At 47.6% G+C, this 24,671-nt stretch overlaps 1 protein-coding gene across 2 annotated transcripts in view; it reads left to right on the forward strand.

The window, feature by feature from the left end:
- Positions 1 to 24,671, forward strand: part of gbe1a (glucan (1,4-alpha-), branching enzyme 1a) — a 165,364-nt gene that overhangs the window by 134,241 nt on the left and 6,452 nt on the right. For both annotated transcript variants that reach the window (XR_005040523.1, XM_036968271.1), the window contains exons 13-15: positions 1,515 to 1,702; positions 4,246 to 4,376; positions 20,429 to 20,561. Coding sequence is in view for 1 of the 2 variants with exons in the window: in XM_036968271.1 (XP_036824166.1) it covers positions 1,515 to 1,702; positions 4,246 to 4,376; positions 20,429 to 20,561 (452 nt within the window). In the remaining variant the exon portion in view is untranslated. The remainder of the gene's footprint in view (positions 1 to 1,514; positions 1,703 to 4,245; positions 4,377 to 20,428; positions 20,562 to 24,671) is intronic.

The following is a 24,671-nucleotide window of genomic DNA, read 5'->3' on the forward strand; positions in this document are numbered from 1 at the left end:
CCTCTCTCTAGTAGTCCCTCTTTCCCCCCTCCTCTCTCTAGTAGTCCCTCTTTCCCCCCTCCTCCCTCTAGTAGGCCCTCTTTCCCCCCTCCTCTCTCTAGTAGGCCCTCTTTCCCCCCTCCTCCCTCTAGTAGTCCCTCTTTCCCCCCTCCTCTCTCTAGTAGTCCCTCTTTCCCCCCTCCTCTCTCTAGTAGTCCCTCTTTCCCCCCTCCTCCCTCTAGTAGGCCCTCTTTCTCCTCCTCCCTCTAGTAGGCCCTCTTTCCCCCCCTCTCTCTAGTAGGACCTCTTTCCCCCCTCCTCTCTCTAGTGGTCCCTCTTTCCCCCCTCCTCCCTCTAGTAGGCCTTCTTTCCCCTCCTCCCTCTAGTAGGCCCTCTTTCCCCCCCCTCTCTCTAGTAGGACCTCTTTCCCCCCTCCTCCCTCTAGTAGACCCTCTTTCCCCCCTTTCCTTTCTCTCTCCCTCTAGTAGGACCTCTTTCCCCCCTCTCCTGTCTCTCTCCCTCTAGTAGGACCTCTTTCCCCCCTCTCCTGTCTCTCTCCCTCTAGTAGGACCTCTTTCCCCCCTCTCCTGTCTCTCTCCCTCTAGTAGGACCTCTTTCCCCCCTCTCCTGTCTCTCTCCCTCTAGTAGGACCTCTTTCCCCCCTCTCCTGTCTCTCTCCCTCTAGTAGGACCTCTTTGCCCCCTCTCCTGTCTCTCTCCCTCTAGTAGGACCTCTTTCCCCCCTCCTCTCTCTAGTAGGCCCTCTTTCCCCCCTCCTCCCTCTAGTAGGCCCTCTTTCACCCCTCCTCCCTCTAGTAGGCCCTCTTTCCCCTCTCCTGTCTCTCTAGTAGGCCATCTTTCCCCTCCTCTCCTGTCTCTCTAGTAGTCCCTCTTCCCCCCCTCCTCCCTCTAGTAGGCCTTCTTTCCCCTCCTCCCTCTAGTAGGCCCTCTTTCCCCCCTCTCTCTCTAGTAGGACCTCTTTCCCCCCTCCTCCCTCTAGTAGACCCTCTTTCCCCCCTCTCCTGTCTCTCCCTCTAGTAGGACCTCTTTCCCCCCTCTCCTGTCTCTCTCCCTCTAGTAGGACCTCTTTCCCCCCTCTCCTGTCTCTCTCCCTCTAGTAGGACCTCTTTCCCCCCTCTCCTGTCTCTCTCCCTCTAGTAGGACCTCTTTACCCCCTCTCCTGTCTCTCTCCCTCTAGTAGGACCTATTTCCCCCCTCTCCTGTCTCTCTCCCTCTAGTAGGACCTCTTTCCCCCCTCTCCTGTCTCTCTCCCTCTAGTTGGACCTCTTTCCCCCCTCTCCTGTCTCTCTCCCTCTAGTAGGACCTCTTTCCCCCCTCTCCTGTCTCTCTCCCTCTAGTAGGACCTATTTCTCCCCTCTCCTGTCTCTCTCCCTCTAGTAGGACCTCTTTCCCCCCTCTCCTGTCTCTCTCCCTCTTGTAGGACCTCTTTCCCCCCTCTCCTGTCTCTCTCCCTGTCTGTTTGAGCATCTCTCACTGTAAAGACCTGTGTTCTTTCTGTTTTTGTCTCCCCCGTAGGTAATGAGTTTGGCCACCCAGATTGGCTGGACTTCCCCAGGAAGGGTAATGGCGAGAGTTATCAGTATGCCCGTCGTCAGTACAACCTGTTAGACCCTGACAACAACCTACGCTATACACAGCTTTACGCTTTTGACAGAGACATGAACCTCACGGAGGACAAATATGGATGGCTGGCCTCCCAGAAGGTAGGAGACAAACAGACATTTCATTTGTTTTAGGACACTGCAATCATCAACATCATTTCTTGGGGTGTGGCTATCTTAAATTATAAACTGTGTTGTTCGTGCCCTGACTGCTGATTGGCTCACAGCTATGGTATATCAGACCGTATACCACGGGTATGACAAAACAAGAGTTGTATTTACTGCTCTAATTACATTGATAAATAGTTTATAATAACAATAACGCACATCGGGGGTTTGTGGTATACATGGCCAATATACCGCGGCTAAGGGCTGCGTCCAGGCACTCCGCGTTGCATCGTGCCTAAGGATAAACCCCCCCGTGCCTTTATTGCTTAAATATGTGAGTATTAGTACATTTATACTTAAATATGTGAGTATTACTACATTTATACTTAAATATGTGAGTATTATTACATTGATACTTGACTCATGACTTCTCAATGTTCAAACTCACGTACAAGGAGGCTCCTCCCTTTCTCATTAATCCATGGAGGAAGTCTTTAGGCTCAGTGATGTCCAGACTGTAGAAATAAGGCTCCTCTTCCTCCCTTTCTCATGAATCCCTGGAGGAAGTCTTTAGGCTCAGTGATGTCCAGACTGTAGAAATAAGGCTCCTCTTCCTCCCTTTCTCATGAATCCCTGGAGGAAGTCTTTAGGCTCAGTGATGTCCAGACTGTAGAAATAAGGCTCCTCTTCCTCCCTTTCTCATGAATCCCTGGAGGAAGTCTTTAGGCTCAGTGATGTCCAGACTGTAGAAATAAGGCTCCTCTTCCTCCCTTTCTCATTAATCCCTGGAGGAAGTCTTTAGGCTCAGTGATGTCCAGACTGTAGAAATAAGGCTCCTCTTCCTCCCTTTCTCATGAATCCCTGGAGGAAGTCTTTAGGCTCAGTGATGTCCAGACTGTAGAAATAAGGCTCCTCTTCCTCCCTTTCTCATTAATCCCTGGAGGAAGTCTTTAGGCTCAGTGATGTCCAGACTGTAGAAATAAGGCTCCTCTTCCTCCCTTTCTCATGAATCCCTGGAGGAAGTCTTTAGGCTCAGTGATGTCCAGACTGTAGAAATAAGGCTCCTCTTCCTCCCTTTCTCATGAATCCCTGGAGGAAGTCTTTAGGCTCAGTGATGTCCAGACTGTAGAAATAAGGCTCCTCTTCCTCCCTTTCTCATTAATCCCTGGAGGAAGTCTTTAGGCTCAGTGATGTCCAGACTGTAGAAATAAGGCTCCTCTTCCTCCCTTTCTCATGAATCCCTGGAGGAAGTCTTTAGGCTCAGTGATGTCCAGACTGTAGAAATAAGGCTCCTCTTCCTCCCTTTCTCATGAATCCCTGGAGGAAGTCTTTAGGCTCAGTGATGTCCAGACTGTAGAAATAAGGCTCCTCTTCCTCCCTTTCTCATGAATCCCTGGAGGAAGTCTTTAGGCTCAGTGATGTCCAGACTGTAGAAATAAGGCTCCTCTTCCTCCCTTTCTCATTAATCCCTGGAGGAAGTCTTTAGGCTCAGTGATGTCCAGACTGTAGAAATAAGGCTCCTCTTCCTCCCTTTCTCATTAATCCCTGGAGGAAGTCTTTAGGCTCAGTGATGTCCAGACTGTAGAAATAAGGCTCCTCTTCCTCCCTTTCTCATGAATCCCTGGAGGAAGTCTTTAGGCTCAGTGATGTCCAGACTGTAGAAATAAGGCTCCTCTTCCTCCCTTTCTCATTAATCCCTGGAGGAAGTCTTTAGGCTCAGTGATGTCCAGACTGTAGAAATAAGGCTCCTCTTCCTCCCTTTCTCATGAATCCCTGGAGGAAGTCTTTAGGCTCAGTGATGTCCAGACTGTAGAAATAAGGCTCCTCTTCCTCCCTTTCTCATGAATCCCTGGAGGAAGTCTTTAGGCTCAGTGATGTCCAGACTGTAGAAATAAGGCTCCTCTTCCTCCCTTTCTCATGAATCCCTGGAGGAAGTCTTTAGGCTCAGTGATGTCCAGACTGTAGAAATAAGGCTCCTCTTCCTCCCTTTCTCATGAATCCCTGGAGGAAGTCTTTAGGCCACCTCAGTTTTGTGCCGATGCGTTTATTTTCAGCAAACTTAACATGTGTAAAAAATTTTATGAACATAAGATTCAACAACTGAGATGTAAACTGAACAAGTTCCACAGACATGTGATTAACAGAAATTGAATAATGTGTCCCTGAACAAAGGGGGGGGTCAAAATCAAAAGTAACAGTCAGTATCTGGTGTGGCCACCAGCTGCATTAAGCACTGCAGTGCATCTCCTCCTCATGGACTGCACCAGATTTGCCAGTTCTTGCTGTGAGATGTTACCCCACTCTTCCACCAAGGCACCTGCAAATTCCCAGACATTTCTGGGGGGAATGGACCTAGCCCTCACCCTCCGATCCAACAGGTCCCAGATGTGCTCAATGGGATTGAGATCCGGGCTCTTCGCTGGCCATGGCAGAACACTGACATTCCTGTCTTGCAGGAAATCACATAATTGCGATCACAATTACATATTATCTTTCCTCTCATTCTTCCACCCTCCTCTTCTTCCTCTCTCCTTCAGGTGTTGATGACCACAGCGGACGAGAAGGACAAAGTGATCGTGTTTGAAAGAGCCAACGTTATGTTTGTTTTCAACTTCCACCCCAGTAACAGCTACAGTGACTACCGCATAGCAGCTGGCCCGAACGGGAAGTATCCTTCATTACCGAGGGGCGCTGGGTCATGTATACACACACACTGGGACACACACACACACACACTGGGACACCACACACACACTGGGACACACACACACACACACACACTGGGACACACACACACACACACTGGGACACCACACACACACTGGGACACACACACACACACACACACACACACACACACACACACTGGGACACACACACACACACACACACACACAGACACACACACACACACACACACAGACACACACACACAGACACACACACACAGACACACACACACAGACACACACACACACACACACACAGACACACACACACAGACACACACACACAGACACACACACACAGACACACACACACACAGACACACACACACAGACACACACACACACACACACACACACACACACACATACACACAGACACACACACACACACACACACACACACACACACTGGGACACACACACACACACACACACACACACACACACACACTGGGACACACACACACACACACACACACACACACACACACTGGGACACCACACACACGCACACACACTAGGACACCACGCACACACACACACACACACACTGGGACACCACACACACACACTGGGACACCACGCACACACACACACACACACACACACTGGGACACCACACACACGCACACACACTAGGACACCACGCACACACACACACACACACACACTGGGACACCACACACACACACTGGGACACCACGCACACACACACACACACACTGGGACACACACACACACACACACACACACACACACACACACACACTGGGACACCACACACACACACACTGGGACACCACGCACACACACACACACACACTGGGACACACACACACACACACACACACACACACACACACACTGGGACACCACACACACTGGGATATGTGACCGACCGGCTCGATTCGTCTTATGAAGCAACAAAGGTGTTTTTTACACATTGGATGAAGTAGAGACTCAGAGCTAGAAAATGGTATGTTAGACACTACAGTTGAGGAACAATGGGAAAGTCGTTCTGCTTTAAAAGTTGATAAACTTATTACCTCACTTTTGAGAAAATGACCCTTGAATATTTTGGTATCTACTGGAGAGATCTTTTTTCTCTCCCCCCATTCAGCATCGTTCACACCCTCTTAAGCCTTAGCCCCGCCCATTCAGCATCGTCCACACCCTCTTAAGCCTTAGCCCCGCCCATTCAGCATTGTTCACACCCTCTTAAGCATTAGCCCCGCCCATCCAGCATCGTTCACACCCTCTTTAGCCTTAGCCCCGCCCATTCAGCATCGTCCACGCCCTCTTAAGCATTAGCCCCGCCCATTCAGCATTGTTCACACCCTCTTAAGCATTAGCCCCGCCCATCCAGCATCGTTCACACCCTCTTAAGCCTTAGCCCCGCCCATTCAGCATCGTTCACACCCTCTTAAGCCTTAGCCCCGCCCATTCAGCATCGTCCACACCCTCTTAAGCCTTAGCCCCGCCCATTCAGCATCGTTCACACCCTCTTAAGCATTAGCCCCGCCCATCCAGCATCGTGCACACCCTCTTAAGCCTTAGCCCCGCCCATTCAGCATCGTTCACACCCTCTTAAGCCTTAGCCCCGCCCATTCAGCATCGTTCACACCCTCTTAAGCCTTAGCCCCGCCCATTCAGCATCGTTCACACCCTCTTAAGCCTTAGCCCCGCCCATTCAGCATCGTTCACACCCTCTTAAGCCTTAGCCCCGCCCATTCAGCATTGTCCACACCCTCTTAAGCCTTAGCCCCGCCCATTCAGCATTGTCCACACCCTCTTAAGCCTTAGCCCCGCCCATTCAGCATCGTTAATACCCTCTTAAGCCTTTAGCCCCGTCCATTCAGCATCGTTCACACCCTCTTAAGCCTTTAGCCCCGCCCATTCAGCATCGTTCACACCCTCTTAAGCCTTTACCCCCGCCCATCTCTTTACATGTGAGGCCATGTGCTAAACAGAGTGAGTACGGTAGTGTAGTAAACGACCAAAGGATTCAAGACTGAGTTCTGGTTTATACCACGTCAATCAACAGCTGTCGCAGTGACATCATCAACATTCTATTGTCATCATGACATCAATCTTGTCGTTATGAAAAACTATGAACACACAAACTACAGTCTGTATGACATCACAAACTACAGTCTGTATGACATCACAAACTACAGTCTGTATGACGTCACAAACTACAGTCTGTATGACATCACTAACTATAGTCTGTATGACATCACAAACTACAGTCTGTATGACATGACAAACTACAGTCTGTATGACATCACCAACTACAGTCTGTATGACATCACCAACTACAGTCTGTATGACATCACCAACTACAGTCTGTATGACATCACCAACTACAGTCTGTATGACATCACCAACTACAGTCTGTATGACATCACAAACTACAGTCTGTATGACATGACCAACTACAGTCTGTATGACATCACCAACTACAGTCTGTATGACATCACCAACTACAGTCTGTATGACATCACCAACTACAGTCTGTATGACATCACAAACTACAGTCTGTATGACATGACCAACTACAGTCTGTATGACATGACAAACTACAGTCTGTATGACATCACAAACTACAGTCTGTATGACATCACTAACTATAGTCTGTATGACATCACAAACTACAGTCTGTATGACATGACAAACTACAGTCTGTATGACATCACCAACTACAGTCTGTATGACATCACCGACTACAGTCTGTATGACATCACCAACTACAGTCTGTATGACATCACAAACTACAGTCTGTATGACATGACCAACTACAGTCTGTATGACATGACAAACTACAGTCTGTATGACATCACAAACTACAGTCTGTATGACATCAGAAACTACAGTCTATGACATCACAAACTACAGTCTGTATGACATCACAAACTACAGTCTGTATGACATCACAAACTACAGTCTGTATGACATCACCAACTACCGTCTGTATGACATCACCAACTACCGTCTGTATGACATCACCAACTACAGTCTGTATGACATCACAAACTAGTCTGTATGACATCACCAACTACAGTCTGTATGACATCAGCGTCCTGGTGTTTCCAAATAGCATAACTGCTGTATTTTAACACCAATAACGCCAAATGTTGGAAAAGCATTCCGGGTTGAACTGGTTGAGAGAATGCCAAGAGTGTCATCAAGGCAAAAGGTGGCTCCTTTTGAAGAATGTAAAATATATTTTATTTTGGGGGGGTTACTACATGATTCCATATGTGTTATAACATAGTAACATAACATTTTATTTTGGGGGGTTTACTACATGATTAGTTCGTTTTTATGCCTTCACTTTAATACACTGTTGCTGTTAGCAACAGCATTAGCTGAGCTGGGATCTCTACATCTCACTTCATTAGTAGTTCTACTGTTAGCAACAGCATTAGAGGGGGAGAGAGAGAGGGAGATGGGGGAGTGGGGAGTGGGGGGAGGGAGAGGTGGGGGAGTGGGGGGAGGGAGAGATGGGGGAGTGGGGGGAGGGAGAGATGGGGGAGTGGGGCGAGAGAGGGAGATGGGGGAGGGAGAGATGGGGGAGTGGGGGGAGAGAGGGAGATGGGGGAGGGAGAGATGGGGGAGTGGGGGGAGGGAGAGGTGGGGGAGTGGGGGGGAGGGGGAGTGGGGGGAGGGAGAGGTGGGGGAGTGGGGGGAGGGAGAGATGGGGGAGTGGGGGGAGAGAGGGAGATGGGGGAGGGAGAGATGGGGGAGTGGGGGGAGGGAGAGGTGGGGGAGTGGGGGGAGGGGGAGTGGGGGGAGGGAGAGGTGGGGGAGTGGGGGGAGGGAGAGATGGGGGAGTGGGGGGAGAGAGGGAGATGGGGGAGGGAGAGATGGGGGAGTGGGGGGAGGGAGAGGTGGGGGGAGGGAGAGATGGGGGAGTGGGGGGAGAGAGAGATGGGGGAGTGGGGGGAGGGAGATCTGACAGATAGAAAATACTTTTCACTTCTTTGGCTTTCTGCTCCCTACTACTCCTCTCCTCCGGTTCTTCTGTTGTTCTTTACTATCGTCCTCTGAAAGCCCCTAAGCTCCAGGAGAGAGTAAACACTGGGTTATAACGTCCCCTCTCTTCCCCCATCTTTCTCTTCTTTTCTCTCCTCCACCTCAGTGAGGTGGCTAGAGAAGATACTTCTCATTGACACAGTGAGGTGACTAGAGAAGATACTTCTCATTGACACAGGGAGGTGACTAGAGAAGATACTTCTCATTGACACAGTGAGGTGACTAGAGAAGATACTTCTCATTGACACAGTGAGGTGACTAGAGAAGATACTTCTCATTGACACAGTGAGGTGACTAGTGAAGATACTTCACATTGACACAGGGAGGTGACTAGAGAAGATACTTCTCATTGACATAGTGAGGTGGCTAGAGAAGATACTTCTCATTGACACAGGGAGGTGACTAGAGAAGATACTTCACATTGACACAGTGAGGTGACTAGAGAAGATACTTCTCATTGAGGTGACTAGAGAAGATACTTCTCATTGACACAGTGAGATGACTACTGAAGATAGGATGCGCCCTAGGATGCTACCTTTCCAACAAGTTAGTTTGTCACATTTCTGCCCTCCTAGAGCTGCCCCGGTCAACTGTAAGTGCTGTTACTGTAAAGTGGAAACATCTAGGAGAAACACCGGCTCAGCCACGAAGTGGTAGGCCACACAAGCTCACAGAACGGGACCGCAGAGTGCTGAAGTGCGTGGCATGTAAAAATCGTCTGTCCTCGGTTGCAACACTCAATACCGAGTTCCAAACTGCCTCTGGAAGTAATGTCAACACAATAACTGTTAGTCGTGAGCTTCATGAAATGGGTTTGCATGGCCGAGCAGCTGCACACAAGCCTAAGATCACCATGTGCAATGCCAAGCTTTGGCTGGAGTGGTGTGAAGATCGCCGCCATTGGACTCTGGAGCAGTGGAAAACGCGTTCTCTGGAGTGATGAATCACTTCACCATCTGGCAGTCTGACAGATGAATCTGGGTTTGGCGGATGCCAGTAGAACACTACCTGCCTGAATGCATAGTGCCAACTGTAAAGTTTGGTGGAGGAGGAATAATGGTCTGGGGCTGTTTTTCATGGTTCGGGCCCCTTAGTTCCAGGGAAGGGAAATCTTAACCCTACAACATACAATGACGTTCTAGATGATTCTGTGCTTCCAACTTTGTGGCAACAGTTTGGGGAAGGTTCTTTCCTGTTTCAGCATGACAATGCCCCTGTGCACAAAGCGAGGTCCACATAGAAATGGTTTGTCGAGATCGGTGTGCAAGAACTTGACTGGCCTGCACAGACCCTGACCTTCATGCCATCAAACACCTTTGGGATGAATTGGAACGCCAACTGCGAGTCAGGCCTAATCGCCCAACATCAGTGCCCGACCTCACTAATGCTTTTGTGGCTGAATGGAAGCAAGTCCCAGCAGCAATGTTCCAACATCTAGTGGAAAGCCTTCCCAGAAGAGTGGAGGCTGTTATAGCAGCAATGTTCCAACATCTAGTGGAAAGTCTTCCCAGAAGAGTGGAGGCTGTTATAGCAGCAATGTTCCTACATCTAGTGGAAAGCCTTCCCAGAAGAATGGAGGCTGTTATAGCAGCAATGTTCCAACATCTAGTGGAAAGCCTTCCCAGAAGAGTGGAGGCTGTTATAGCAGCAATGTTCCAACATCTAGTGGAAAGCCTTCCCAGAAGAGTGGAGGCTGTTATAGCAGCAATGTTCCAACATCTAGTGGAACGCCTTCCCAGAAGAGTGGAGGCTGTTATAGCAGCAATGTTCCAACATCTAGTGGAAAGCCTTCCCAGAAGAGTGGAGGCTGTTATAGCAGCAATGTTCCAACATCTAGTGGAAAGCCTTCCCAGAAGAGTGGAGGCTGTTATAGCAGCAAAGTTCCAACATCTAGTGGAAAACCTTCCCAGAAGAGTGGAGGCTGTTATAGCAGCAAAGTTCCAACATCTAGTGGAAAGCCTTCCCAGAAGAGTGGAGGCTGTTATAGCAGCAAAGTTCCAACATCTAGTGGAAAACCTTCCCAGAAGAGTGGAGGCTGTTATAGCAGCAAAGTTCCAACATCTAGTGGAAAACCTTCCCAGAAGAGTGGAGGATGTTATAGCAGTGAAGGGGGGGGACCAACTCCATATTAAAGCCTTCCCAGAAGAGTGGAGGCTGTTATAGCAGCAATGTTCCAACATCTAGTGGAAAGCCTTCCCAGAAGAGTGGAGGCTGTTATAGCAGCAAAGTTCCAACATCTAGTGGAAAACCTTCCCAGAAGAGTGGAGGCTGTTATAGCAGCAAAGTTCCAACATCTAGTGGAAAGCCTTCCCAGAAGAGTGGAGGCTGTTATAGCAGCAATGTTCCAACATCTAGTGGAAAGTCTTCCCAGAAGAGTGGAGGCTGTTATAGCAGCAATGTTCCTACATCTAGTGGAAAGCCTTCCCAGAAGAATGGAGGCTGTTATAGCAGCAATGTTCCAACATCTAGTGGAAAGCCTTCCCAGAAGAGTGGAGGCTGTTATAGCAGCAATGTTCCTACATCTAGTGGAAAGCCTTCCCAGAAGAGTGGAGGCTGTTATAGCAGCAATGTTCCAACATCTAGTGGAAAGCCTTCCCAGAAGAGTGGAGGCTGTTATAGCAGCAATGTTCCAACATCTAGTGGAAAGCCTTCCCAGAAGAGTGGAGGCTGTTATAGCAGCAATGTTCCAACATCTAGTGGAAAGCCTTCCCAGAAGAGTGGAGGCTGTTATAGCAGCAATGTTCCAACATCTAGTGGAAAGCCTTCCCAGAAGAGTGGAGGCTGTTATAGCAGCAAAGTTCCAACATCTAGTGGAAAACCTTCCCAGAAGAGTGGAGGCTGTTATAGCAGCAAAGTTCCAACATCTAGTGGAAAGCCTTCCCAGAAGAGTGGAGGCTGTTATAGCAGCAAAGTTCCAACATCTAGTGGAAAACCTTCCCAGAAGAGTGGAGGCTGTTATAGCAGCAAAGTTCCAACATCTAGTGGAAAACCTTCCCAGAAGAGTGGAGGATGTTATAGCAGTGAAGGGGGGGGGACCAACTCCATATTAAAGCCTTCCCAGAAGAGTGGAGGCTGTTATAGCAGCAATGTTCCAACATCTAGTGGAAAGCCTTCCCAGAAGAGTGGAGGCTGTTATAGCAGCAAAGTTCCAACATCTAGTGGAAAACCTTCCCAGAAGAGTGGAGGCTGTTATAGCAGCAAAGTTCCAACATCTAGTGGAAAGCCTTCCCAGAAGAGTGGAGGCTGTTATAGCAGCAAAGTTCCAACATCTAGTGGAAAACCTTCCCTGAAGAGTGGAGGCTGTTATAGCAGTGAAGGGGGAACCAACTCCATATTAAATACCCAGGATTTTTGGAATGAGATGTTCAACGAGCAGATGTCCACATACTTTTGGTTATGTAGTGTAGGTATCTATGGATGGATGGAGGAGGGAGGGAGGGAGGGATGGATGGAGAGGTAGCTGAGGATCAATCAAATCCCCTGCTGGTGTTTATCGAGACTATTGGTCTCCAGGGGCAACCACTAGGCCAAGGAGCTTTTAGCCTATCGGACTAGACACACGCACACACACACACACCGGGTGGGTCAGTGTAGGAACGTGCCTGGCTCTCGCCTGTGTGTGTTACAGGACTGTAGTAACATGCTACTAACTGCCCATCAGCTGAACTGGTCATTCTAACAGCTCTGTTCAGTAGTCCTGGTTTATCACACACTGTGGTGTCACACACAGACTTCACTAAATCTATTCTCCAAAACTGTCTTCCTGCTGTTTTACCCAGGCTCATATTTACTTTATATTTCCTTTCATCCCGCCGTCTCACAGCAACTCTCGCTCTCTGTCACACACACACACACACACAGTCACGTACAGACACGCACACCCTGAGGAGCGAGGAGGTAGGTACTGTAAACTGATAGAGATGTGTAATGGTGTAGATCACAGCGGACGGACGGACGGACGGACGTCTAGACGGACATACAGACTTGACGGATTGACATCTAGATAGATAGACCTCTTCTCTGTCTGTCTGTCTGTGAGAGAAGAAATACACAGGAGTGTCTACCAAGCATCTACACACACACACACACCTGTGTCGTCCCCTAGGGAGATGAGTGGTTGCATGGAGAGAGGAGGGGGAGAGAGGAGGGAGGGAGAGGGAGGGAGGAAGGAAGAGAGTAGCCAGGGAGGGAGAGGGAGGGAGGAAGGAAGAGAGGAGCGAGGGAGGGAGGGAGGGAGGGAGGGAGGGAGGGAGGGAGGGAGGAAGGAAGGAAGGAAGGAAGGAAGGAAGGAAGGAAGGAAGGAAGGAAGGAAGGAAGGAAGGAAGGAGGGAGGGAGGGAGAGAGGGAAACAGTGTCATGTTAACTAGGGACAGAGAGGGAAACGGTGTCATGTTAAATAAGGAGAGAGAGGGAAACGGTGTCATGTTAACTAGGGAGAGAGAGGGAAACGGTGTCATGTTAACTAAGGAGAGAGCGGGAAACGGTGTCATGTTAACTAGGGAGAGAGAGGGAAACGGTGTCATGTTAACTAGGGAGAGAGAGGGAAACGGTGTCATGTTAAATAAGGAGAGAGAGGGAAACGGTGTCATGTTAACTACGGAGAGAGAGGGAAACGGTGTCATGTTAACTAGGGAGAGAGAGGGAAACGGTGTCATGTTAACTAGGGAGAGAGAGGGAAACGGTGTCATGTTAACTAGGGAGAGAGAGGGAAACGGTGTCATGTTAACTAGGGAGAGAGGGAAACAGTGTCATGTTAACTAGGGAGAGAGAGGGAAACGGTGTCATGTTAACTAGGGAGAGAGAGGTAAACGGTGTCATGTTAACTAGGGAGAGAGGGGGAAACGGTGTCATGTTAACTAGGGAGAGAGGGGGAAACGGTGTCATGTTAACTAGGGAGAGAGGGAAACGGTGTCATGTTAACTAGGGAGAGAGAGGGAAACGGTGTCATGTTAACTAAGGAGAGAGAGGGAAACGGTGTCATGTTAACTAGGGAGAGAGAGGGAAACGGTGTCATGTTAACTAGGGACAGAGAGGGAAACGGTGTCATGTTAACTAGGGAGAGAGAGGGAAACGGTGTCATGTTAAATAAGGAGAGAGAGGGAAACGGTGTCATGTTAACTAGGGAGAGAGAGGGAAACGGTGTCATGTTAACTAGGGAGAGAGAGGGAAACGGTGTCATGTTAACTAGGGACAGAGAGGGAAACGGTGTCATGTTAACTAGGGACAGAGAGGGAAACGGTGTCATGTTAACTAGGGAGAGAGAGGGAAACGGTGTCATGTTAACTAGGGAGAGAGAGGGAAACGGTGTCATGTTAACTAGGGAGAGAGAGGGAAACGGTGTCATATTAACTAGGGAGAGAGGGGGAAACGGTGTCATGTTAACTAGGGAGAGAGAGGGAAACGGTGTCATGTTAACTAGGGAGAGAGGGGGAAACGGTGTCATGTTAACTAGGGAGAGAGAGGGAAACGGTGTCATGTTAACTAGGGACAGAGAGGGAAACGGTGTCATGTTAACTAGGGACAGAGGGGGAAACGGTGTCATGTTAACTACGGACAGAGAGGGAAACGGTGTCATGTTAACTAGGGAGAGAGAGGGAAACGGTGTCATGTTAACTAGGGAGAGAGGGAAACGGTGTCATGTTAACTAGGGAGAGAGAGGGAAACGGTGTCATGTTAACTAGGGAGAGAGAGGGAAACGGTGTCATGTTAACTAGGGAGAGAGAGGGAAACGGTGTCATGTTAACTAAGGAGAGAGGGAAACGGTGAACTGCAGCTAGAAGACAAAGAGAGAGGAGAGGAAACTGCAGGCGGAAAGAGAAAAGAAGGCAGAGATTTACATTGTGCTGGTTTGTTTTCAGATAGTGGGAGATTCACCCAGAATCAGAGAGGAGTAGGAGGAAGGAAAGACCAGAGGAAGCTTCTACTTGTTCTCTTACATTGTGTGGCAGGTGTCCTCAGAGAGGGAGAGAGAGAGACCCAGTCCGTACTGTTAGGTGTAATTGTGCTGTATTCGTCCTCCATTTCACCAGTGTAACTTCAGCAAGGAATTCAAAAGGCCTCGAGAGGACGAGTGCAGGTAGCTTGGGACGGAACAGCAGGATATTGTCTTGTGTTTGCAGGTTTTAGTAGAAATCCCTCCAGAAGCTCCAATTTCCTTCTGAATCCCCTCTTTTTCTTCCCTCTCTCTCTCCCCCTCTGATCTGTTTTCTCTCCCTCTCTGATCCTTCTCCCTCTCCTAGCAGGTGATAAAGGTGGTATGATCTTGGTTCTAAATTACGAGCCAGGCAGGTTGAGAACAGGGGCAAGGGAAGCATTAATTGCCTCCGTGTGCGTGTCCACGTGCGCACGCTTTAGCGTGTTTTGTCTTGTCATATCCGGTGTCAACATTCAGTATGTGCCTTAGACCGCTGCGCTCCCGAGTGGGCTCCCGAGTGGGAGTGGGCACCCGAGTGGGCTCCCGAGTGGGAGTGGGTTCCCGAGTGGGCACCCGAGTGGGAGTGGGCTCCCGAGTGGGCATCCGGCCGTGATTGGGAGTCCCATAGGACGGCACATAACAGTGTCGTCTAGGTTTCGGCCCGGGGGAAGGCCATCATCGTAAATAAGAATTTGTTCTTAGCCGACTTGCCTGGTTAAATAAAGGGTTAAATAAATAAAAATAATTAAATAAAAATAAATATATATATATATGTTATTAAAGCCAGTCCTTCCCTGAACTGTTTTCTGTAGATAAATCACTGAGGACCCCTAGTGGTGATGACTGGTCACTGACATCCTAGAGAGGCAGAGAGTACGTCCCAATAATCTCACCTTTCTCCCAAAGTGTCCACTTCACTGATTTGAAAGGAAAAGACTGGTAATAAGAAAAATGATGGTCCCACTAAACCCAATCCATTGGTTTGAAATGTGTGGTACTTCAGGAGGAAGTGTTCGGTATGTCATGTTGTGTTGTGAAGCCAGACTCCATCTCTTGATCTCTGTAGCAGCTGAGGACCCCTAGTGGTGAGGATTGGTCACTGACAGAGGTGTTTGGAAGAGCATGGGGGTGTATTCATTAGTACACCGTATAAAAAACATTTTGTAACGGAAATATACGGTACCAGTCAAAAGTTTACAGGCCTACTTATTCCAGGGTTTTTCTTTATTTTTACTATTTTCTACATTGTAGAATAATAATGAAGACATCAACACAATGAAATTTTATTTTATTTTTTTTATTTTACCTTTATTTAACCAGGCAAGTCAGTTAAAGAACAAATTCTTATTTTCAATGACGGCCTGGGAACAGTGGGTTAACTGCCTGTTCAGGGGCAGAACGACAGATTTGTACCTTGTCAGCTCGGGGGTTTGAACTCACAACCTTCCGGTTACTAGTCCAACGCTCTAACCACTAGGCTACCCTGCCGCCCCTAACCCATAACACATGTGGAATCATGTAGTAACCAAACAAAGTGTTAAATAAATCAAAATATATTTGAGATTCTTCAATTAGCCACCCTTTGCCTTGATAACAGCTTTGCACACTCTTAGCATTCACTCAACCAGCTTCATGCGGTAGTCATCTGGAATGCATTTCAATTAACAGGTGTGCCTTGTTAAAATATAATTTGTGGAATTGATTTCCTTCATGCGTTTTAGCCAATCAGTTGTGTTGTGACAAGGTAGGGATGGTATACAGAAGATAACCCTATTGGTAAAAGACCAAGTCCATATTATGGCAAGAACAGCTCAAATAAGCAAAGAGAAACGACAGTCCATCATCACTTTGAGACATGAAGGTCAGTCAATAAGGAACATTTCAAGAACTTTTAAAGTTCCTTCAAGTGCAGTCACAAAAACCATCAAGCGCTATGATGAAACTGGCTCTCATGAAGACCGTCACAGGAAAGGAAGACCCAGAGTTACCTCTGCTGCAGAGGATAAGTTCATTAGAGTTACCAGCCTCAGATTGCAGCCCAAATAAATGCTTCACAGACACATCTCAACATCAACTGTTCAGAGGAGACTGTGTGAATCAGGCCTTCATGGTTGAATTACTGCAAAGAAACCACTACTAAAGAACACCAATAATAAGAAGAGACTTACTTGGGTCAAGAAACACGAGCAACGAACAATAGACCGGTGGAAATCTGTCCTTTGGTCTGATGAGTCCAAATTTAATATTTTTGGTTCCAACCGGCGTGTCTTTGTGAGATGCAGAGTAGGTGAACGGATGATCTCCGCATGTGTAGTTCCCACCGTGAAGCATGGAGGAGGAGGTGTGATGGTGCTTTGCTGGTGACACTGTCAGTGATTTATTTAGAATTGAAGGCACACTTAACCAGCATGGCTACCACAGCATTCTGCAGTGATACTCCATCCCATCTGGTTTGCGCTTAGTGGGACTATCATTTGTTTTTCAACAGTACAATGACCCAACACACCTCCAGGCTGTGTAAGGACTATTTGATCAAGAAGGAGAGTGATTGAGTACTGCATCAGATGACCTGGCCTCCACAAACACACCAACCTCAACCCAATTGAGATGGTCTGGGATGAGTTGGACCGCAGAGTGAAGGAACACCAGCCAACAAGTGCTCAGCACATGTGGGAACTCCTTCAAACTGTTGGAAAAGCATTCCAGGTGACGCTGGTTGAGAGAATTCCATTAGTGTGCAAAGCTGTCATCAAGGCAAAGGGTGGCTACTTTGAAGAATCTAAAATATGTCTTGTTTAATACAATTCTGGTTACTACATGATTCCATATGTGTTATTTCATAGTTTGATGTCTTCACTATTATTCTACAATGTAGAAAATAGTCAAAGTAAAGAAAACCCCCTGAATGAGTAGGTGTCTCCAAACTTTTGACTGGTACAGTGTATTTGTCTCCCAGTCTCTGTGGTAGGTATAACCCCTGTCTCTGTCTCTCTGTGGTAGGTATAACCCCTGTCTCTGTCTCTCTGTGGTAGGTATAACCCCTGTCTCTGTCTCTCTGTGGTAGGTATAACCCCTGTCTCTGTCTCTCTGTGGTAGGTATAACCCCTGTCTCTGTCTCTCTGTGGTAGGTATAACCCCTGTCTCTGTCTCTCTGTGGTAGGTATAACCCCTGTCTCTGTCTCTCTGTGGTAGGTATAACCCCTGTCTCTGTGGTAGGTATAACTCCTGTCTCTGTCTATCTGTGGTAGGTATAACCCCTGTCTCTGTCTATGTGGTAGGTATAACCCTTGTCTATGTGGTAGGTATAACCCCTGTCTCTGTGGTAGGTATAACCCCTGTCTCTGTGGTAGGTATAACCCCTGTCTCTGTGGTAGGTATAACCCCTGTCTCTGTGGTAGGTATAACCCCTGTCTCTGTCTCTCTGTGGTAGGTATAACCCCTGTCTCTGACTCTGTGGTAGTTATAACCCCTGTCTCTGTCTCTGTGGTAGTTATAACCCCTGTCTCTGTCTCTCTGTGGTAGTTATAACCCCTGTCTCTGTCTCTGTGGTAGTTATAACCCTTGTCTCTGTCTCTCTGTGGTAGGTATAACCCCTGTCTCTGTGGTAGGTAAACCCTGTCTGTGACTGTCTGCCTAGCTATGAATGGGATATTATACACTGCTCAAAAAAATAAAGGGAACACTTAAACAACACGATGTAACTCCAAGTCAATCACACTTCTGTGAAATCAAACTGTCCACTTAGGAAGCAACACTGATTGACAATACATTTCACATGCTGTTGTGCAAATGGAATAGACAACAGGTGGAAATTATAGGCATTTAGCAAGACACCCCCAATAAAGGAGTGGTTCTGCAGGTGGTGACCACAGATCACTTCTCAGTTCCTATGCTTCCTGGCTGATGTTTTGGTCACTTTTGAATGCTGGCGGTGCTTTCACTCTAGTGGTAGCATGAGACGGAGTCTACAACCCACACAAGTGGCTCAGGTAGTCCAGCTCATCCAGGATGGCACATCAATGCGAGCTGTGGCAAGAAGGTTTGCTGTGTCTGTCAGCGTAGTGTCCAGAGCATGGAGGCGCTACCAGGAGACAGGCCAGTACATCAGGAGACGTGGAGGAGGCCGTAGGAGGGCAACAACCCAGCAGCAGGACCGCTACCTCCGCCTTTGTGCAAGGAGGAGCACTGCCAGAGCCCTGCAAAATTACCTCTAGCAGGCCACAAATGTGCATGTGTCTGCTCAAACGGTCAGAAACAGACTCCATGAGGGTGGTATGAGGGCCCGACGTCCACAGGTGGGGGTTGTGCTTGCAGGACGTTTGGCATTTGCCAGAGAACACCAAGATTGGCAAATTCGCCACTGGCGCCCTGTGCAGTCAAAGTCCAGACCTGAATCCAATCGAGAATCTGTGGACAGAACTGAAAACTGCTGTTCACAAATGCTCTCCATCCAACCTCACTGAGCTCGAGCTGTTTTGCAAGGAGGAATGTGAAAAAAATTCAGTCTCTCGATGTGCAAAACTGATAGAGACATACCCCAAGCGACTTACAGCTGTAATCGCAGCAAAAGGTGGCGCTACAAAGTATTAAATTAAGGGGGCTGAATAATAAATCAATAAAAACAGTATGGGGATGAGATAGGTAATTTGGGTGGGCTATTTACCGATGGACTATGTACAGCTGCAGCGATCGGTTAGCTGCTCAGATAGCAGATGATTAAAGTTGGTGAGGGAGATAAAAGTCTTTTTTGCAATTCGTTCCAGTCACAGGCAGCAGAGAACTGGAATGAAAGGCGGCCAAATGAGGTGTTGGCTTTAGGGATGATCAGTGAGATACACCTGCTGGAGCGCGTGCTACGGGTGGGTGTTGCCATTGTGACCAGTGAATTGAGATAAGGCGGAGCTTTACCTAGCATGGACTTGTAGATGACCTGGAGCCAGTGGGTCTGGCGACGAATATGTAGCGAGGGCCAGCCGACTAGAGCATACAGGTCGCAGTGGTGGGTGGTATAAGGTGCTTTAGTAACAAAACGGATGGCACTGTGATAAACTGCATCCAGTTTGCTGAGTAGAGTATTGGAAGCTATTTTGTAGATGACATCGCCGAAGTTGAGGATCGGTAGGATAGTCAGTTTAACTAGGGTAAGTTTGGCGGCGTGAGTGAAGGAGGCTTTGTTGCGGAATAGAAAGCCGACTCTAGATTTGATTTTAGATTGGAGATGTTTGATATGAGTCTGGAATGAGAGTTTACAGTCTAGCCAGACACCTAGGTACTTATAGATGTCCACATATTCTAGGTCGGAACCATCCAGGGTGGTGATGCTAGTCGGGCGTGCGGGTGCAGGCAGCGAATGGTTGAAAAGCATGCATTTGGTTTTACTAGCGTTTGAGAGCAGTTGGAGGCCACGGAAGGAGTGTTGTATGGCATTGAAGCTCGTTTGGAGGTTAGATAGCACAGTGTCCAAGGATGGGCCGGAAGTATAGAGAATGGTGTCGTCAGCGTAGAGGTGGATCAGGGAATCGCCCGCAGCAAGAGCAACATCATTGATATATACAGAGAAAAGAATCGGCCAGAGAATTGAACCCTGTGGCACCCCCATAGAGACTGCCAGAGCACCGGACAGCATGCCCTCCGATTTGACACACTGAACTCTGTCTGCAAAGTAGTTGGTGAACCAGACAAGGCAGTCATCAGAAAAACCGAGGCTACTGAGTCTGCCGATAAGAATATGGTGATTGACAGAGTCGAAAGCCTTGGCCAGGTCGATGAAGACGGCTGCACAGTACTGTCTTTTATCGATGGCTATATCCCACCCTCCATCTCTCCCTCCCTCCATCTCTCCCTCCCTCCATCCTTATATCCCTCCCTCCCTCCATCTCTCCATCCCTCCCTCCATCCATCCTTATATCCCTCCCACCCTCCCTCCCTCCATCTCTCCATCCCTCCCTCCATCTCTCCCTCCCTCCATCTCCATCCCTCCCTCCATCTCTCCCACCCTCCATCTCTCCCTCCCACTCTCTATCCTTCCTTAACCCCCCTCAGATATCGTATCAAGCTGGACAGTGATGCTGAGCAGTATGGGGGACATGGTCGACTGGACACAGACACAGAGTTCTTCACCGAACAGGAACCATTTAAAGGCGTGAACGACCAATGGCAGCCACACTCTTTGAAGGTAGGCTACAGTACCGCTGGGTGGGTAGGATACAGTACCCCTGTGTGGGTAGGATACAGTACCGCTGGGTGGGTAGGATACAGTACCCCTGTGTGGGTAGGATACAGTACCGCTGGGTGGGTGTTGGGTCCAAGTCGGTTCCTCTGCAGCCCCTGTATGACTCTGCTTTGCTTCATCCACTTTTGAAAATGTGCTTTTTACCCATGTTGTTGGCAGAGGCAGGTTCTGGCAGACGCACATACAACACATATACAAACACACACACACACATCTTATAAAACAAAGGTAGTGTCCTGCTAATACTGAATATGCAGTTTCTGCTCCCAATTACTGTCATTCTCTCCTCTGTCTTTCTCTCTCGCTCTCTCTTTGGTTCTCTCTCTTTCTCTCTGGCTCTCGCTTTCTCTCTGGCTCTCGCTCTCTCTGGCTTTCGCTCTCTCTCTGGCTCTGGCTCTCTCTGGCTCTGGCTCTCTCTCTCTCTGGCTCTCTCTTTCTCTCTGGCTCTCGCTCTCTCTGGCTCTCGCTTTCTCTGGCTCTCGCTTTCTCTCTGGCTCTATCTCTGGCTCTCTCTCTCTCTGGCTCTGGCTCTCTCTGGCTCTCTCTCTCTCTCTCTGGCTCTCTCTCTCTCTGGCTCTCTCTCGCTCTGACTCTCTCTCTCTCTCTGGCTCTGGCTCTCTGGCTCTGGCTCTCTCAATTCAATTCAAGGGAGTTTATTGGCATGGGAAACATGTTAACATTGCCTAAGCAAGTGAAGTAGATAATAAACAAAGTGAAATAAATTAAATTTACACTTACAGAAGTTCCAAAAGAATACAGACATTACAAATGTCATATATATATATATATATAGCCTAGGGCCTACGGCTGCCTTTCTCAATAGCAAGGCTATGCTCACTGAGTCTGTACATAGTCAAAGCTTTCCTTAAGTTTGGGTCAGTCACAGTGGTCAGGTATTTTGCCGCTGTGTACTCTCTGTTTAGGGCCAAATAGCATTCTAGTTTGCTCTGTTTTTGTTAATTCTTTCCAATGTGTCAAGTAATTATCTTTTTGTTTTCTCATGATTTGGTTGGGTCTAATTGTGCTGTTGTCCTGGGGCTCTGTAGGGTGTGTTTGTGTTTGTGAACAGAGCCCCAGGACCAGCTTGCTTAGGGGACTCTTCTCCAGGTTCATCTCTCTGTAGGTGATGGCTTTGTTATGGAAGGTTTGGGAATCGCTTCCTTTTAGGTGGTTGTAGAATTTAATGGCTCTTTTCTGGATTTTGATAATTAGTGGGTATCGGCCTAATTCTGCTCTGCAAGCATTATTTGGTGTTTTACGTTGTACACTGAGGATATTTTTGCAGAATTCTGCAATGTTTATTTACAATGAACCGGACGACGCTGAGCCAATTGTGCACCGCCCCAATCACAGCCGGTTTGTGATACAGCCTGGATTCGAACCAGGGACTGTAGCGACGCCTCTACCACTGCGATGGAGTGCCTTAGACCGCTGCACCACTCGGGAGTTACCTGTGGCGCTGATGTTTAGGCCAGTTTTATGTGTGCTCTAGGGCAACGGTATCTTGATGGAATTTGTATTTGTGGTCCTGGTGACTGGACCTTTTTTGGAACACCATTATTTTGGTCTTACTGAGACTTACTGTCAGGGCCCAGGTCTGGCAGAATCTGTGCAGAAGATTTAGGTGATGCTGTTGGCCCTCCTTGGTTGGTGACAGAAGCACCAGATCATCAACAAACAGTAGACGTTTGACTTCAGATTCTAGTAGGGTGAGGCCGGGTGCTGCAGACTGCCCTTGCCAAGTCGTTGACATTTTCAATTGAAGTCGTACGTTTACATACACTTAGGTTGGAGTCATTAACTCGTTTTTTAACCACTCCACACATCTTGTTAACAAACTATAGTTTTGGCAAGTCGGTTAGGACATCTAATTTGTGCATGACACAAGTCATTTTTCCAACAACTGTTTACAGACAGATTATTTCACTTATAATTCACTGTATCACAATTCCAGTGGGTCAGAAGTTTACATACACTAAGTTGACTGTGCCTTTACAGCTTGGAAAATTCCAAAAAATTATGTCATGGCTTTAGAAGCTTCTTATAGGCTAATTGACATGATTTAAGTAATTTGGAGATGTACCTGTGGATGTATTTTAAGGCCTACCTTCAAACTCAGTGCCTCCTTGCTTGACATCATGGGAAAATGAAAAGAAATCAGCCAAGACCTCAGAAAAAGAATTGTAGACCTCCACAAGTCTGTTTCATCCTTGGGAGCAATTTTCAAATGCCTGAAGCTACCACGTTCATCTGTACAAACAATACTACGCAAGTATAAACACCATGGGACCACGCAGCCGTCATACCGCTCAGGAAGGAGACGCGTTCTGTCTCCTAGAGATGAACGTACTTTGGTGTGAAAAGTGCAAATCAATCCCAGAACAACAGCAAAGGGCCTTGTGAAGATGCTGGAGGTATGTGAAGATGCTGATACCAAGTATCTATATCCACAGTAAAACGAGTCCTATATCGACATAACCTGAAAGGCCGCTCAGCAAGGAAGAAGCCACTGCTCCAAAACCGCCATAAAAAAGCCAGACTACGGTTTGCAACTGCACATGGGGACAAAGATCGTACTTTTTAGAGAATTGTCCTCTGGTCTGATGAAACAAAAATAGAACTGTTTGGCTGTAATGACCATCGTTATGTTTGGAGGAAAAAGGGGGAGGCTTGCAAGCCGAAGAACACCATCCCAACCATGTTGTGGGGATGCTTTGCTGCAGGAGGGACTGGTGCACTTCACAAAATAGATGGCATTATGAGTAGGGACAATTATGTGGATATATTGAGGCAACATTTCAAGACATCAGTGAGGAAGTTAAAGCTTGGTCACAAATGGGTCTTCCAAATGGACAATGACCCCAAGCATACTTCCAAAGTTGTGGCAAAATGGTTTAAGGACAAAAAGTCAAGGTATTGGATTGGCCATCTCAAAGCCCTGACCTCAATCCTATAGAAAATATGTGGGCAGAACTGAAAAAGTGTGTGAGAGCAAGGAGGCCTACAAACCTGACTCAGTTACACCAGCTCTGTCAGGAGGAATGGGCCAGAATTCACCCAACTTATTGTGGGAAGCTTGTGGAAGGCAACCCAAAACATTTGACCCAAGTTAAACAATTTAAAGGAAATGCTACCAAATACTAATTGAGTGTATGTGAACTTCCGACTTCAACTCTGTTGAATAGGGTGGGGCTTAAGCTGCATCCCTGTCTCACCCTACGGCCCTGTGGAAAAAAATGTTTTGTTGTTGCCAATTTTATCCGCACACTTGTTTGTGTAGATTGATTTTTTAATGTCGTATGTTTTTCTGTCAACACCACTTTCCATCAATTTGCATAGCAGACCCTCATGCCAAATTGAGTCGAAAGCTTTTTTAAAATCAACAAATCATGAGAAGACTTTGTCTTTGTTTTGGTTTGTTTGTTTGTCAATCAGGGTGTGCAGGGTGAATACATGGTCTGTTGTACGGTAATTTGGTAAAAAGCCAATTTGACATTTGCTCAGTACATCGTTTTCACTGAAGAAATGTACAAGTCTGCTGTTAATGATAATGCAGAGGATTTTCTCAAGGTTGCTGTTGACGTATATCCCACAGTAGTTATTGGGGTCAAATTTGTCTCCACTTTTGTAGATTGAGGTGATGAGTCCTTGGTTCCAAATATTGGGGAGGATGCCAGAGCTAAGAATTATGTTGGAGTATAGCCAATTGTAATTTGTGGTCTCTTTTATCATTTCATTGAGGATACCATCAACACATTTTGTCCTGTAGCTCATTCAAGGTAATTGGAGAATCCAGTGGGTTCTGGAATCCAGTGGGTTCTGGAATCCAGTGGGTTCTGGAATCCAGTGTGTTCTGGAATCCAGTGTGTTCTGGAATCCAGTGTGTTCTGGAATCCAGTGGGTTCTGGAATCCAGTGGGTTCTGGTAGTCTTTAATAGTTAAGATTCTAAGATCTGTATTTGATCATGTATATTTTTGTTTTGTTTTTGTTGCACATCTTGGGGAATATTCAGAGGTTAAAACTTCCCGTGGGAATATAACGGGATTATATGG

Source organism: Oncorhynchus mykiss, chromosome Y, assembly GCF_013265735.2.
Source record: "Oncorhynchus mykiss isolate Arlee chromosome Y, USDA_OmykA_1.1, whole genome shotgun sequence".
NCBI classification, from domain to species: Eukaryota; Metazoa; Chordata; class Actinopteri; order Salmoniformes; family Salmonidae; genus Oncorhynchus; species Oncorhynchus mykiss.